Source organism: Oncorhynchus tshawytscha, linkage group LG11, assembly GCF_018296145.1.
Source record: "Oncorhynchus tshawytscha isolate Ot180627B linkage group LG11, Otsh_v2.0, whole genome shotgun sequence".
Classification (NCBI taxonomy): Eukaryota; Metazoa; Chordata; class Actinopteri; order Salmoniformes; family Salmonidae; genus Oncorhynchus; species Oncorhynchus tshawytscha.
In genome coordinates this window covers 12247321-12264693 of record NC_056439.1, presented here as the reverse complement: position 1 = coordinate 12264693, position 17373 = coordinate 12247321, and the positions used below count along the sequence as shown (strand labels likewise).

The 17373-nt window shown below is 41.9% G+C and overlaps 1 protein-coding gene across 1 annotated transcript; it reads right to left on the bottom strand.

Moving 5' to 3' along the window:
- Window positions 1–10855: 10855 nt before the first annotated feature.
- On the bottom strand, window positions 10856–16996 carry LOC121847718 (storkhead-box protein 1-like). The gene is made up of 2 exons (XM_042329785.1): window positions 15878–16996; window positions 10856–11287 (listed from the first exon to the last, which is right to left on the bottom strand). The coding sequence occupies exons 1-2, from the start codon at window positions 16197–16199 to the stop codon at window positions 11280–11282; spliced, it is 330 nt and encodes a 109-aa protein (XP_042185719.1). The 5' UTR covers window positions 16200–16996; the 3' UTR covers window positions 10856–11279.
- Between the last annotated feature and the right edge of the window lie 377 nt (window positions 16997–17373).

Sequence of the window (17373 nt, the reverse complement as noted above, 5' to 3'; positions counted from 1 at the left end):
ACTGGGATTTTGTGTCTGAGATTTTCGGATGAAGCTAATGCTTTTTCAATGACAGTCCGTCGCCAAATAGTTGACTTGAGTTGTACTTTTTGGTGGGTAGGAGCGTTGGGCCAATAACCGAAAGGTTGGTGGATCGAATCCCCGAGCTGACAAGGTAAAAATCTGTCGTTCTGCCCCTGAGCAAGGAAGTTAACCCACTGTTCACCGGGTGCCGAAGACGTGGATGTCGATTAAGGCAGCCCTCCGCTACCTCTCTGATTCAGAGGGGTTGGGTTAAATGTGGAAGACACATTTAAGTTGAATGCATTCAATTGTACAACTGACTAGGTATCCCCTTTCCCATTCCCTTTTGACTGACAAAAACGGACAATGATGTACGTCATATACGATGTCATCCGTGTTCATGCGTTTCAGCGTGGTCATAGCCTCCTCTCGATTAACTACCCTACTTTGCCCTCTAATGGTAGTACATGACCTGACATGGTCCTTGCCATCACAGCCTGTGATAACATGTGGCAACACCATGTCAGCAGAAGAAACCCTATGACTGACTGTACAATATGCCTAAAATACACAGCCATTGACACTTTTGTCACACTTTCAAACATGTTTTGGGTTAGATAAATTGATCAGTCACAGATTAGCCTTCCACCTACAGTACCAGTCAAAAGTTTGGACACACCTGCTCATTCAAGGGTTTTTCTTTATTTTTACTATTTTCTACATTGTATAATAATAGTGAAGACATCAAACTATGAAATAACACATATGGAATCATGTAGTAACCAACAAAGTGTTAAACTAATTTTATATTTTATATTCTCTGATGACAGCTTTGCACACTTTTGGCACTCTCTCAACAAGCTTCACCTGGAATTATTTTCCTACAGTCTTGAAGGAGTTCCCACATATGCTGAGCACTTGTTGTATGCTTTTCAACTCAGCCCAAACCCTCTCAATTGGGTTGAAGTCGGGTGATTGTGGAGGCCAGGTCATCTGCTGCAGCACTCCATCACTCTCCTTCTTGGTCAAATTTCCACTGGTCTAATGTCCATTGTTTCTTGGCCCAAGCAAGTCTCTTCTTTTTATTGGTGTCCTTTAGTAGTGATTTCTTTGAAGCAACTCGACCATGAAGGCCTGAAGGTCTCCTCTGAACAATTGATGTTGAGATGTGTCTGTTACTTGAACTCTGTGAAGAATTTATTTGGGCTGCAGTATCGGAGTCTGGTAACTCTAAGTTATTCTCTGCAGCAGAGGTAACTCTGGGTCTTCCTTTCATGTGTCGGTCCTCATCATCATAGCGCTTGATTGATTTTGCGACTGTACTTGAAGAAACATTCCGGATTGAGTGACCTTCATATTTTTTTTACCTTTATTTAACGAGGCAAGTCAATTAACAAAAAACAACAACAGTTTTTTGGTTACTACATGATTCCATAGTTGATGTCTTCACTATTATTCTGGAATGTAGAAAATAGTACAAATAAAGAAAAACCCTTGAATGAGTAGGTGTCCAAACTTGATTGCTACTGTGTACTTATTCACATCCAGTTCTTGTAGGAAATGCAAACTTGTAGCGTATGAGTTTTAAAAAGGCGTTTAAAGTTTTAAAATGTCCACTTTGTGACGTTTCAGACTTGATTTCCCATAACGAAAAATGTATCAACCCCTACAATAATCCATATAACAATTCACATTTCCTGTTGCTTCAGGATTATTTTCCTGCTGTAGCAAACTGTCTCAAAGTAAGATCATACCTACGACAATAAGTTTCCACAGACTGACACTGCGACTGTGCATTGATCAGCCAACCACTCCAGAAACGGAGCCTTCCTTAAAGCATGTTTGTTTTTGTTGAAAACCCTCAAAGGGCTCTTTTGAGTGTGAACGCAAACCCCAGCTCACAATGGAGCCCCCAGTCATTGTCTCTATAGCATAGCGGCCATTGCTTGCTGCAGAGCCTGCTGACTCATGAGTATAGATGGAGGGAGAAATGAAGGAGGGATGAAGGAGGAGATGAGGGAGGGAGGGGGATAGAGGGGACAGTGTCAAGTTTGCGGAAGTTCATTCATACCAAATAGAAAAGAGGAGAGGAAGAGAGGAGGGGGGAGACGCAACAAGCCAGCCATCTTATTTCTCAATCGTGCTGCAACAGCCCCCGTTGCCATGACAACCCAGTCCGATGATCTCATAGCTGCTACCAAGTGCCATCCCTTAAGAAGAGCCAAGAGTTGTTGTTGGAGCTATAGACACGGAACAGACCACAGACAGAGCCAAGCACACAGCAGACGCACAGGAAAAGCAATACAAAAACTGACACTTTGAAGCTGCTGTATGGGAAATATGTAGAGTTCTGCAGAACACAGGCATTGTAGAGTACAACAATGTTCAGATGAATTCAGTTTCATACCAGTGAGCCAGCTATGGATCAAATACACATGTGCTGTATTTGAATGACATGTAATGACTCATTTGAAACAGCATTTGTTGTGTATATGGAATGTACTTTCATACAATATTCTATTAAATACATACTTTGAAAGCATTTGGGATCTCTTTCTATTGGTGTGCGTGTGTGTTAAATTTGTGTGTTAAATGTGTTAAATTTCACGTAATTTCAATTGAGGAAACACTGTAAACCTCTAGAGTTGTTTAAAGAATATGAATAAATAAATTAATACAACTCTCTTACCTGGTGATAACCAAAGTTATTTGTATTTTTGTTGTCTTACAGCACTTGAACAGTTTGCAAACAGAAGATGACTATTAAATCACAACAAAAAGTTATATTTCTATGACATGGCATTCATTGAGCACAGATCGGGCCCTATTTGCAAGTGAAAATGTAGTGTGACGCATTTGCAATGTTTACATTTTGATTGGTGGTCAGGCCCACTCTTTGATAGTTGGTCCACCTTACAGTGTGCCTAGTATTTTCACTTAAATATGCATCTGGTCACACAGAACTCAAAAGATGTGCCACTGTTCATATGCAACCAAGTATTGAGCCCCCTGGTGGCTGCTGACCAAACCCAAAGGTGTGAATACATTAGTGCACACTGTAGCAAACCGTAGCAAAACGTTTTGCAAGAAAAATGTGTTTCTTAATGAACAAATTCAGCTATGTCCCTCCCCATTTCGGCTTCTGTTTGATTCCTAGTGAATATATACATCCCGGATGGTGTTCAGTAGGCACAAAACAGTGGGAAAAACTGTGAAACAGGAAGTTACTACCTGAATCTTTCCTAGTTAAATAAAAAATACAGTAAAAAAAATAAGAAACTCTTGTTTTCATTTTCCATTGCAGGGTTATGCCCTAATGAACATGACCCTGGCAGGGATCCCCTTAGTTGAGTCATCCCCTTAGCTGGTGAATCAGAAGTACATGTACAGTGTTAGACGAGGTCTTAAAAGAAACATTGTAAACTTGGCCTTGATAATCATCTTCAGGTTTTAAGCAAGGTGACTGCAGCAACAAAATGCAATACTAGCAATCTCACACTGCTAAATGAATAGCCTAGGGGGCCTGTTTTCCTGACAGAGATTCTCCATTCAGAATGCTTTTCAGTCCTGAACTAGGCTTAATCTGTCTAGTTTACAGGACACAGATTAAGCCTTGTCCTGGACTAAGAAGCATGTTCAATGGAGAATATCTAGACTTCTATGAAACATACACAATAGATCAAAATATGGTAAGCATTAGGCTAGGGGCCAATGTACCGTTGGGCCGAAATTAAAAAGAGTATGTGTGTGAGAAAACAAAATACTATTTATTATGCTTAATTCAATGTGCAAACACACCTGAAGAGCTACTGCTACTTGATATCAGCCAATGAGGTCAGTGCAGCTGCAGCATCAACTTCCCTCTATGGCTTTGTCAATGTGGGTTGCCTGGGCAGAAAACAATTACAATTCAACACATTTTGTTGCCATGACAAGCGAATAAACTTTTGCCAGTTTTTATTCCAAACAAACATCCACACACATTTTTTTTTAAAACATGTACTAAAAAACATTTCCAAATGCAGTACTTCCTGTTTTCTGAGTATCCCCATTTGCTGGCATTATCATAGTGAAGGAAGTATTCTAATGTGGGTAAATACAGAACACTTTCCATTCCACATCAGAGACATCCAGGGTGTAGACTATTATTTACAGGTCTGTAATGTTGTCTTTCAAAACTACAGTGAACGTTCAAGTAAAAACAGGTTAGGGGTTGAGAAGGCCTTACGAATTAAAAGCATAATTCCAACACCTTTATTTTCAAAATAATTCTCAGTTTCCACATTGACCTCAGGGGGCAAGCCGACATGTCATGAGGCATAAGGTACTACATCTCTGAGAAACTACATTTGCTCCAAGATGTCACACATCACTACTGTATAGATCGCTATAGATTTGGTGTGGGCAATCTGTGGGTGAAGGTTTTTGGTCTAGCCAGCAGTAACACACCTGATTCTATGAATCATCCAATGAATCATTGTCTTCCATGAAGGCTCATCGTCTTCCATTAAAACTTAGATTTAGTAGAATCAGGTGGAGCCTGCCCCCACATTGGCCCCTCGCAGGGTAAAATTGCCCACATTTTCTCCAAACCTTATGTTTATTTTCACGTAGTTGTGTCTCAATAGGGCATTAGGCTCTAAATAGGAGTTGAGTGCAAGTGTTGGGTCACTCTGAGGAAGACATCAGCTTGACATCGAAACTTCAGTCATCTGTAACCTGCTCATCATAACAATGGAGTAAAGCTGTGAAAAATAATTTAACCTCTGTATTTTCTGTTGAGTACTTTCTCCAAATCCTTGTTCAACCCAAGTGTTCAATTGACTTTAAATGTCTGTTTTAAAACACAATTTGAGAATATTATACAATTTTTTGCATGCACAAATCATTTCAAAGTAACTTTAGATGAAGTTATGTGGTTATGATTGTTGCCCTTGTGAGGTAACTAAGGGATCTGGGAGTGATGTCTAATGTTTTTACAGCCAGGAAAGCAATGATGCATACCCCACAAGACATGCCACCAGAGGTCTCTTCACAATCCCCAAGTCCAGAACAGGTGCACAGTACTACATAGAGACATGACTACATTGAACTCTATTCCACATCAGGTAACTGATGCAAGCAGTAGAATCAGATTTAGAAAAACAGGTCAAAAATACCAGTGGTGTAAAGTACTTAAGTTAAAAGACTTTAAAGTACTACTTAAGTTGTTTTTTTGGGTATCTGTACTTTACTATTTATATTTTTGACAACTTTTACTTCACTACATTTCTAAAGAAAATAATGTACTTTTTACTCCATACATTTTCCCTGACACCCAAAAGTACTCGTTACATTTTGAATGCTAAGCAGGAAAAGGGTCCAATTCACACATTATCAAGAGAACATCCCTGGTCATCTCTACTGCCTCTAATCTGGCGGACTCACTAAACACAAAAGCTTTCTTTGTAAAGTGTTGGAGTGTTGGAGTGTGCCCCTTGCTTATTGTACATTTATTGTACATTTTTTCAAAAACAAGAAAATTGTGCCATCTGGTTTGCATAATATAAGGAACTTGAAGTGATTTTTACTTTTGATACTTTTTACTTATGATAGTATAATTAAAACCAAATACTTTTACTCAAGTAGCATTTTACTGGGTGACTTTCACTTTTACTTGAGTCATTTTCTATTAAGATATCTTTACTTTAAATTTAAAAAAATATTGAATCTTTATTTAACTAAGCAAGTCAGTTAAGAAACAATTCTTATTTACATTGACGGCCTACACCGGCCAAACCCGGACGACACTGGGCCAATTGTGTGCCGCCCTATGGGACTCCCAATTACGGCCGGTTGTGATACAGCCTGAATTCAAACCAGGGTGTCTGTAGTAACGCTTCTAGCACTGAGATGCAGTGCCTTAGACCGCTGTGCCACTCGGGAAGCCCTAAGTATGACAATTGCATACTTTTTCCCCCACTGAAAAATACACCTTTACGGAACAGTGGGGACTTTGAGGAGACATACTCAAAGGTGCAGACACACGCATATGCACACATTGTAATATTGTTGTATGGTGGTATTATACATTTTGTATTGTACATTTTGTATTGTAGATATGCATGTAGTTGTGTAAAAAAAGTATATGATGTAGTGTTTTATCTTTTGTTTTATGCGTAATGTAAGTGTTTTAAGGTGCTGGCAGCAGCTAACGGGGATTCCTTTTAAATACAAATACAAATGATAGAGCAATGAGCAGCAGGTGACAAAAAGCTTGGCATTGTTTGACCCATCCAAAGCTTTTGTTATATAATTGTGATCCACCAAGTAAACACACATCTGTAGAAATAGACAGTGCTAAATAAAGTTTCCTTCATAAAATATACTGTATATTTCAACGTTTCTTTCCCCCATCATGACCACCAAGTAGTATCCAAGATGGCGTAGCAGTCGGACATCTTCATCCTCATCTTGTCGTATCCCATGTATATATATTTTTATATATTTTTCTTCGCATATCTTTTTAAAATCTTTTTCTAAACCTCAACTTCAAAATACTCTCCTGCAACCCACCTCACCCAATGTGGTGTGGATAGTTTTTTTTCTAAAGTATTTTTTATCTACCACGGAACCAGAATCCCCCAACAGAAGCTAGCCAGCTCACTAGCTACTAGCTAGTAGTCAGCTAACCACTGCTAGCGGTCATCACCTTTAGCTCGGAAAGCTCTACCCAGTTTGTACAACGCGATTCAAACCAAATCATACCGGACCTATTTTCTCTCCATATCCCCGGGTTCCTACCGCAAGTTCTGAACCTTTTCACCTGGATCATCGCAGCTAGCTAGCTGCAATCTGAGTGACTACTCCTGGCTAATGTCTCTGTCCCGAAGCAAGCACCAATTAGCCTGAAGCTAGCCGATGCTAGGCCCATCTCCCGGCTAGCTGAAGAGGCCCATCAGCCACATCACCCTTCTACTGCCGGTACGGGGCACAGAACCCCGCTAATCCTTCACGACTAGACTACCGACGCAATCTGCTGGAGGGGGTACTCAACTGGCTCCTAAGTCGTGACGTCCCCTGAATGCCCATCTGCTAGCCTGCTAGCCACGGCCCGCTAGCTGTCTAGAGCATATTAGACTGTTAGCTGAATAGATCCATCGGCCAATTTCTTGGGCCACTATACCTATTTTTCCAATTGGACTTGGACCCCTCTGCTACTCGGAACCCTCTGCTACTCGGAACCCTACTAATCCATCACGACTGGTCTATCAACGTCACCACACACGGAGGCTAAAACAGACTTTCCTCCGTCGCGACGTCCCTCTAAGGCCCTCCTCATAGCTTGATAGCCCCGGCCTGCTAGCTGTCTGAACCGCCGTGTCTCCAGCCAGCCCAACCACTCACTGGACCCCTATGATCACTCGGCTACACATGCCTCTCTCTAATATCAATATGCCTTGTCTATTACTGTCCTGGTTAGTGATTATTGTCTTATTTCACTGTAGAGCCTGTAGCCCTGCTCAATATGCCTTAACCAATCAGTTAGTTCCACCTCCCACATATGCGGTGACATCACCTGGTTTAAACATCTCTAGAGACAATATCTCTCTCATCAATACTCAATGCCTAGATTTACCTCCAATGTGTCTCACATCCTACCATACCTTTGCCTGTACATTATGCCTTGAATCTATTCTATGGTGCCCAGAAACCTGCTCCTTTAACTCTCTGTTCCGAACGTACTAGGCGACCAGTTCTGATAGCCTTTAGCTATACCCTTATCCTACTCCTCCTCTGATCCTCTGCTGATGTAGAGGTTAATCCAGGCCCTGCAGTGTCTAGCTCCACTCCTACTCCCCAGGTGCTTGCATTTGTTGAATTCTGTAACTGTAAAATCCTTGGTTTCATGCATGTTAAAATTAGAAGCCTCCTCCCCAAGTTTGTTTTCTTCACTGCTTTAGCACAATCTGCCAATCCAGATGTCCTAGCCGTGTCTGAATCCTGGCTTAGGAAGAACACCAAAAACCCTGAAATTTCCATCCCTAACTATCACATTTTCCGACAAGAAAGAACTACCAAAGGGGGCGGTGTTGCAATCTACTGCAGAGATAGCCTGCAGAGTTCTGTCTGACTATTCAGGTCTGTACCCAAACAATCGAGCTTCTACTTTTAAAAATCCACCTTTCCAGAAACAAGTCTCTCACCATTGCCGCTTGCTATAGACCACCCTCTGCTCTCAGCTGTGCCCGGGACACCATATGTGAATTGATATTTCCCCCATCTATCTTCTGAGCTCATGCTGCTAAGTGACCTAAACCGGGACATGCTTAACACCCCGGCCATCCTACAATCTAAGCTTGATGCTATCAATCTCACACAAATTATCAATAAACCCACCAGGTACAACCCCAAATCTGTAAACACGGGCACCCTCATAGATAGCCTAACCAACCTGCTCTCCAAATACACCTCTGCTGTTTTCTACCAAGATCTCAGCGATCACTGCCTCATTGCCTGCATCCGTAATGGGTCTGCGGTCAAACGACCAACCCTCATCACTGTCAAACGCTCCCTAAAACACTTCAGCGAGCAGGCCTTTCTAATCGACCTGGCCCGGGTATCCTGGAAGGATATTGACCTCATCTCGTCAGTAGAGGATGTCTGGTTATTCTTTAAAAGCCTTCATCACCATCTTAAATAAGCATGCCCCATTCAACAACAAAAAAATAGAACCAGGAACAGAAATAGCCCTTGGTTCTCTCCAGACCTGACTGCCCTTGACCAGCACAAAAACATCCTGTGGCGTTCTGCATTAGCATTGAATAGCCCACGTGATATGCAACTTTTCAGGGAAGTTAGGAATCAATATACACAGGCAGTTAGGAAAGCTAAGGCTAGCTTTTTCAAGCAGAAATTTGCATCCTGTAGTACAAACTCAAAAACGTTCTGGGACACTGTAAAGTCCATTGAGAATAAGAGCATCTCTTCCCAGCTGCCCACTGCACTGAGGCTAGGAAACACTGTCACCACGATAAATCCACTATAATAGAGAATTTTAATAAGCATTCTTCTAATGCTGGCCATGATTTACACCTGGCTACCCCTAGCCCGGTCAACAGCCCTGCACCCCCCACAGCAACTCGACCAAGCCTCCCCCATTTCTCCTTCCCCCAAATCCAGATAGCTGATGTTCTGATAGAGCTGTAAAATCTGGACCCCTACAAATCAGCCGGGCTAGACAATTTGGACCCTCTCTTTCTAAAATTATCTGAAGAAATTGTTGCAACCCCTATTACTAGCCTGTTCAACCTCTCTTTCGTATCGTCTGAGATTCCCAAAGATTGGAAAGCTGCCGCGGTCATCCCCTCTTCAAAGGGGGAGACACTCTAGACCCAAACTGCTACAGACCTATATCTACAGTGCCTTGCGAAAGTATTCGGCCCCCTTAAGTTAATACTATGTAGCGCCACCTTTTGCTGCGATTACAGCTGTTAGTCGCTTGGGGTATGTCTCTATCAGTTTTGCACATCGAGAGACTGAAGTTTTTTTCCCATTCCTCCTTGCAAAACAGCTCGAGCTCAGTGAGGTTGGATGGAGAGCATTTGTGAACAGCAGTTTTCAGTTCTTTCCACAGATTCTCGATTGGATTCTGGTCTGGACTTTGACTTGGCCATTCTAACACCTGGATATGTTTATTTTTGAACCATTCCATTGTAGATTTTGCTTTATGTTTTGGATCATTGTCTTGTTGGAAGACAAATCTCCGTCCCAGTCTCAGGTCTTTTGCAGACTCCATCAGGTTTTCTTCCAGAATGGTCCTGTATTTGGCTCCATCCATCTTCCCATCAATTTTAACCATCTTCCCTGTCCCTGCTGAAGAAAAGCAGGCCCAAACCATGATGCTGCCACCACCATGTTTGACAGTGGGGATGGTGTGTACAGCGTGATGAGCTGTGTTGCTTTTACGCCAAACATAACGTTTTGCATTGTTGCCAAAAAGTTCAATTTTGGTTTCATCTGACCAGAGCACCTTCTTCCACATGTTTGGTGTGTCTCCCAGGTGGCTTGTGGCAAACTTTAAATGACACTTTTTATGGATATCTTTAAGAAATGGCTTTCTTCTTGCCACTCTTCCATAAAGGCCAGATTTGTGCAATATACGACTGATTGTTGTCCTATGGACAGAGTCTCCCACCTCAGCTGTAGATCTCTGCAGTTCATCCAGAGTGATCATGGGCCTCTTGGCTGCATCTCTGATCAGTCTTCTCCTTGTATGAGCTGAAAGTTTAGAGGGACGGCCAGGTCTTGGTAGATTTGCAGTGGTCTGATACTCCTTCCATTTCAATATTATCGCTTGCACAGTGCTCCTTGGGATGTTTAAAGCTTGGGAAATCTTTTTGTATCCAAATCCGGCTTTAAACTTCTTCACAACAGTATCTCGGACCTGCCTGGTGTGTTCCTTGTTCTTCATGATGCTCTCTGCGCTTTTAACGGACCTCTGAGACTATCACAGTGCAGGTGCATTTATACGGAGACTTGATTACACACAGGTGGATTGTATTTATCATCATTAGTCATTTAGGTCAACATTGGATCATTCAGAGATCCTCACTGAACTTCTGGAGAGAGTTTGCTGCACTGAAAGTAAAGGGGCTGAATAATTTTGCACGCCCAATTTTTCAGTTTTTGATTTGTTAAAAAAGTTTGAAATATCCAATAAATGTCGTTCCACTTCATGATTGTGTCCCACTTGTTGTTGATTCTTCACAAAAAAATACAGTTTTATATCTTTATGTTTGAAGCCTGAAATGTGGCAAAAGGTCGCAAAGTTCAAGGGGGCCGAATACTTTCGCAAGGCACTGTATGTGTCGAACTGCTTTGCTTTATCTTGGCCAGGTTGCAGTTTTAAATGAGAACTTGTTCTCAACTAGCCTACCTGGCTAAGTAAAGGAAAAATAATTAAGCATGTTTCTGGACGGTACCCAGTCTTAAGTTGCAACCCTAGAGAGGAATTCCTGTCAATGCATCAGTGGGGCTCCAACCCACCTCTTGGGAAAATCTGTCAGACTAATTCCTGTCACCCTTTTGGAAATACAGCCAGAGTCATTCCTGTTACCACTTGGGATATACTGCCAGAATAATTTCTGTGATGTCTATCGTTTCCCCCAATTCTCTCTTCCAGGCCCCTCCTCTTCCTTCCATCGGGGAAAGTGCTTCAGTGTTTAGCATGGTTCCTTTCCTGAACAGACACTCGACTTTCCTTCCTGCATGGGACACTTCTCGTAGCCCCTCTGTTAGAAGCCTGCAAATGGAAACAAAGGGCTTTCATTCAATTAAACTTGTAACCAGATTTCCAGTTGAAATGTTGAAAAACAACAGGCTTTCCACACAGCGAGAAAAAGCATGTTTCAATCCACTAACAATAGTTTTCTTTTGGTTTCAATCTGAAAACATAGTTTCTTTTTGAGTACAGGAATGCACATTTTGTTTTGGATGTTGTTTTTTGACTTGACCTGGAAACCAGTTAAAAAGTTTAATCGAATAGGGCCCACAGTCACAGCTTCTATGGGCTTTCCTGCTGAGGTGGGACGCACCTTTCCTTCCTCAATTCAACGGTTGTGTGTGGGTTTTAACCTTGAGAAAACCAATGGCAACATTCTTCCACTATCTCTGTCAAATTGGGCCAGATAAAAAGAGTCGGAAACGAAGGGTACCTACCCACTGGGCACACACTGGTTGAATCAATGTTGTTTCCAAGTAATTTCAATCAAATTACGTTGAACCAATGTGGAATAGACGTTGAATTTACATCTGTACCCAGCAGGTATGCACATGGAGCAGCTGCATCAACAGCTCCTCGTTACTCAGTGACTACCACAATGACATGTCAACGGATGCACACACATAATAGCAAAAAACATTTGCTACCGGATGCTGCAATCGACAAATCAGATTACATGCAAGAGCTTTGACATTCAAAGAAACACAATGTCCTCTTGGGTGGTATTTAGTTGTGCAGTAGCTTACCAATTCCAGACATGGTTCAGGACTGACGACATCTCAACCCTACAGCAATTTATAAATCAGCCAAATACCATATGACAAACAATTGGCATCAAATATAAATTTCAAGTTTTGTCTGGTTAAAGCGAAAATGTAAAAACAATAATTGATGTGATTTTCGATCTTCTACAAATGGCAAGCCCACCCCACATGGCTTGATCAACTTAAACCCTTTGGTTTTCAGGCCTTCAAATGTCGAGTGCATGGACATCTAATCACATCACCGGTAGGACAATTGATCCTTGATCTGCATCTAATTATTATTGGCCTATTAGATTTATTTGATGTCTGACACCACTATTGTTCACAATTGCACCTAACAGAAACTGACAAAAACAAAAACTCTGGCAGGTGAGATAACCCTCGTTAAAGGGATACTTCAGGATTTTGGCAATGATTAAAAATGATCTACTTCTCAAGAGTGTTGTGGATACCATTTTTATATCTCTGTGTCCAGTATGAAGGTAGTTATAGGCTGTTTTGCGAGCCAATGCTAACTAGCGTTAGTGCAATGACTGGAAGTCCTACTAGCATGCTGTGTGTGTTCAGAATGGAAAGGGGGAGGAACAAGCAGACCTCAGATATACATGTACAGTGGGGCAAAACAGTATTTAGTCAGCCACCAATTGTGCAAGTTCTCCCACTTAAAAAGATGAGAGAGGCCAGTAATTTTCATCATAGGTACACTTCAACTATGACAGACAAAATGAGAAAAAAAATCCAGAAAATCACATTGTAGGATTTTTAATGAATTTATTTGCAAATTATGGTGGAAAATAAGTATTTGGTCAATAACAAAAGTTTCTCAATACTTTGTTATATACCCTTTGTTGGCAATGACAGAGGTCAAACGTTTTCTGTAAGTCTTCACAAGGGTTTCACACACTGTTGCTGGTATTTTGGCCCATTCCTCCATGCAGATCTCCTCTAGAGCAGTGATGTTTTGGGGCTGTTGCTGGGCAACACGGACTTTCAACTCCCTCCAAAGATTTTCTATGGGGTTGAGATCTGGAGACTGGCTAGGCCACTCCAGGACCTTGAAATGCTTCTTACGAAGCCACTCCTTCGTTGCCCGGGTGGTGTGTTTGGGATCATTGTCATGCTGAAAGACCCAGCCACGTTTCATCTTCAATGCCCTTGCTGATGGAAGGAGGTTTTCACTCAAAATCTCACGATACATGGCCCCATTCATTCTTTCCTTTACACGGATCAGTCGTCCTGGTCCCTTTGCAGAAAAACAGCCCCAAAGCATGATGTTTCCACCCCCACACTTCACAGTAGGTATGGTGTTCTTTGGATGCAACTCAGCATTCTTTGTCCTCCAAACACAACGAGTTGAGTTTTTACCAAAAAGTTATATTTTGGTTTCATCTGATCATATGACATTCTCCCAATCTTCTTCTGGATCATCCAAATACTCTCTAGCAAACTTCAGACGGGCCTGGACATGTACTGGCTTAAGCAGGGGGACACGTCTGGCACTGCATGATTTGAGTCCCTGGCGGCGTAGTGTGTTACTGATGGTAGACTTTGTTACTTTGGTCCCAGCTCTCTGCAGGTCATTCACTAGGTCCCCCTGTGTGGTTCTGGGATTTTTGCTCACTGTTCTTGTGATCATTTGGACCCCACGGGGTGAGATCTTGCGTGGAGCCCCAGATCGAGGGAGATTATCAGTGGTCTTGTATGTCTTCCATTTCCTAATAATTGCTCCCACAGTTGATTTCTTCAAACCAAGCTGCTTACCTATTGCAGATTCAGTCTTCCCAGCCTGGTGCAGGTCTACAATGTTGTTTCTGGTGTCCTTTGACAGCTCTTTGGTCTTGGCCATAGTGGAGTTTGGAGTGTGACTGTTTGAGGTTATGGACAGGTGTCTTTTATATTGATAACAAGTTCAAACAGGTGCCATTAATACAGGTAACGAGTGGAGGACAGAGGAGCCTCTTAAAGAAGAAGTTACAGGTCTTTGAGAGCCTGAAATCTTGCTTGTTTGTAGGTGACCAAATACTTATTTTCCACCATAATTTGCAAATAAATTCATTAAAAATCCTACAATGTGATTTTCTGTATTTTTTTCCTCATTTTGTCTGTCATAGTTGAAGTGTACCTATGATGAAAATTACAGGCCTCTCTCATCTTTTTAAGTGAGAGAACTTGCACAATTGGTGGCTGACTAAATACTTTTTTGCCCCACTGTATCCCAAGTAAACAGAAACAACTTTCCTAGACTTCTAACTAGTCTAAGTAACCATGGCCATCCCACACATCTATGGGAGAGGTTTATGCAGAATAAAGTACTGAATGTGATATGTATTGTGGGCTGAAGTACAGCCCACACACACAACACTATCAGAAAATGTCCAACAGAGCCACATACAAAATAGAATGACTTACCATTGGAATTAGATATATTTGGAAAATTCTGTAATCTGTCAGTGATTATAAGCCCCATCTTAGTTTCTCCAGACATGGGAGTATTAGACCAGCTTACTCCAATCAAACAAACTTAATAGGTTAGACCAACTTGTGACTCTGAACTTTGCTATCCAAAGCCAACCATTGTTTTCAATTTCAAAAGCTCTATTTCCTCACCTTTAAGTCAAGTCAATGTGCGTGTGATTATTGACTGTTGTGAATATGAATTCAACTTCCAGCACTCAGTAAGACATGAACCTCATACAGTATGACTGTGTTTTGTCAGATGAAAGGTGGGTCAGCACACAGTCTTCCCCATCCGTAGTATGTTCAGCACTGCGCCGGCCAAGCAAGACTATTAGCACTAGCAACTTGCATGAGCATTAATATAGAGACCTCATTAGATTAGAGACTGTATTTGTCTGTGGATATTTATTAGCTATCAGGGAAACATTCCAAAGCTTAACAATGCTTGCTGCTTCGATGGTAAGGTCAGGGAGGGCATGGTATCCCCGTCCATGGACAAATTAAGCACAGAATATCCCACTTTTTCTCAATCAATATTTGACTGTTTGGCAACTTTCCCATCCCTTTGAAATTGTTGATGTGGTCGAGAGAGTGAGTAAGAGAGAGCGAGAGATGTTTACATGGTCCTGAACTTTGTCTCTTCCCAAATCCTGATTTGAGTTAGGAGCAATTGTGACAAAGCAATGGTGTTTCCCGATAGGTATTTGTGTTCTTGCTTACAATGCATTAAAAACACACACACAAATAGCCTACTCTCCCTAAAAGCAGATTTTGTTCAGACTTTCAAAGCATTTATGAGTGAGCGACTAGACACAACTGCGGTTGAACTTCACATGTCCCCAAACATCATCATATACACACACACCACTGTGCATATCTACTGCTCTGATTGTTTAACTGAAATACAAACATATCCCACTAATTTCAAGACAAACTCCAAAGTCCCATCACACATATTTCCCATACTAGCTGAACAATGGTGAGGAAAGTGGGAATTAAGCAAACCACAGGGAGGGCTATAAATTCAAATGTATTTTTACTCTTCTGTTGGCCTCAGGGTTCTCAATTACCCCTCATAGGCGCCATGAGTCTTGCACATTCCATTTGATCACATCCCAATGGGCACAGATGTCAATTCGACCCTTATTCTACAATTACGTGGAAACAACGTTGATTCAACCAGTGTGTGCCCAGTCACAAAGGCCTACTGTTATCCATTAAGGTTGAGCCGCACTATCCTATTGTGCAGAGTGGATCACCACAGTGTTCAGATGACCTGAAATGTACCTTTAGCTACTCAATAAACCAAACAAACAAGTGACAACCTGCCTGGATGGTATTATGATGATAATCACTGGTAGCCTTTAAGATTCATTAAGTACAGTCTTACCGATGCACTTGATCTCGAACCCTCCGGGCGGTTTGAGGGCCCGCCTCCTCCATCCCTCTCTGAGCCCCTCGAGGTGGTGTTCCTTCCCTTGGATTAGCAGGACATCCTGGTCAATCCAGCCTAGGAAGAAAGTCTCCGATATCGCATCGGTCACTTTCTTATTCCAGAAGTGCTGCATGTTGACGGCTTTGAAATCGGCAAATATTTCGTAGCCCGTGTGATGTTGCTGGAGCTTGTCGGTTACCGCGGGCGACTCCTCGGCGCCAACCCGAGACAGCACTATGCCCAGGGAGTGAGGCGCGATCTGCAGAAACTTATCCATGTCTCAAATTGCTTCGTTTTCCGCTACACCATGAATAACAACAACGTCCAATTTCTCAGAGCAGCATGTTTTACAGTATGTTTTATTCCGTACTTTGATATAATTCCAAAACGAGCACATCTTTCTGATGTTTCAATCTTGATTTAGGTCTATTGAAAACTGTAGGCTACCACACAAACCTGACAGCACACATTTGATCTGCATCACGCAAAATGGAAATGTAGGCTATAGCCTATTCTTACAATAAATGTTGTCACTATCTGTGTCCAAAAACAAATCTCAACATGTCAAACGTTTTTCAGGCGACAGTAGCATACCAATTTAACAGACAAATTAACTCTCAAACCCAAGCTTTCACATATGGCCTTTCAAAGAAAATAGGTGAACCGATTATTCCATGACCCACTTCCCAAGACGGTGAGAACCCCTCATCTGTGTGTGTACATCGATCGATCAGTGCACAGAGATTATAGCTGCAAGTGCTGGCGATGACTTCATCGTTCTGCCGGTTCATGACTTCATTTGGTGCGTAAAGGCAGCCTCCCTCCCATTCAACGAGGGCGCACCGCGTCTCCGCATTCATCCAAAAAGGAATAAATAATCCAAACTGGGATACACTTTCTTCTGTTCTGTGTAAAACGCCTGACACATAGCCTAGTGTATACCATTCTCATTCAACCCCTCGGTTCTTTGAGACGATAGAAGCCAATTCGAAGAGGAACAGGACCACCAAATATTTGACCGTAACTCCACCTACAGCCAACCCTCTGAACATGATGAGCTCCATACCGGGGTATTGCAACAGGTGAACATAAAAATATTTGACAGTCAAATGACAGGCGATGGAAGTATAGACTAGCTGTGTAGGCAGACTGGTCTCATAGACTAGACGTAACATAGTAAATGCAAATGTGATATGTTACCGTTGGTATGGTTACATAAAATACCAAATATTTTTATAACTATCCCAAGATAGACCAGATCCTGTCATTTCCAATGGGAGTAAATTAATCATAGTGGGAAGAACAAGCAAGGAGGTGGGTAGAGCCAAGCACGAGCTAGTGAGATCCTATGAATGCATTCTAGTCTTTATTTGCGAGTTTCCATTAGGGAACGCCTACTCTGTGAAATGTGCACGTGCAATAACTTAATTCGCCCTTGCACTCCTTCTAAA

What these genes read in the sequence shown, in the direction of transcription:
- LOC121847718 (XM_042329785.1), bottom strand. Translation starts at nt 16,199, where the DNA reads ATGGATAAGTTTCTGCAGATCGCGCCTCACTCCCTGGGCATAGTGCTG.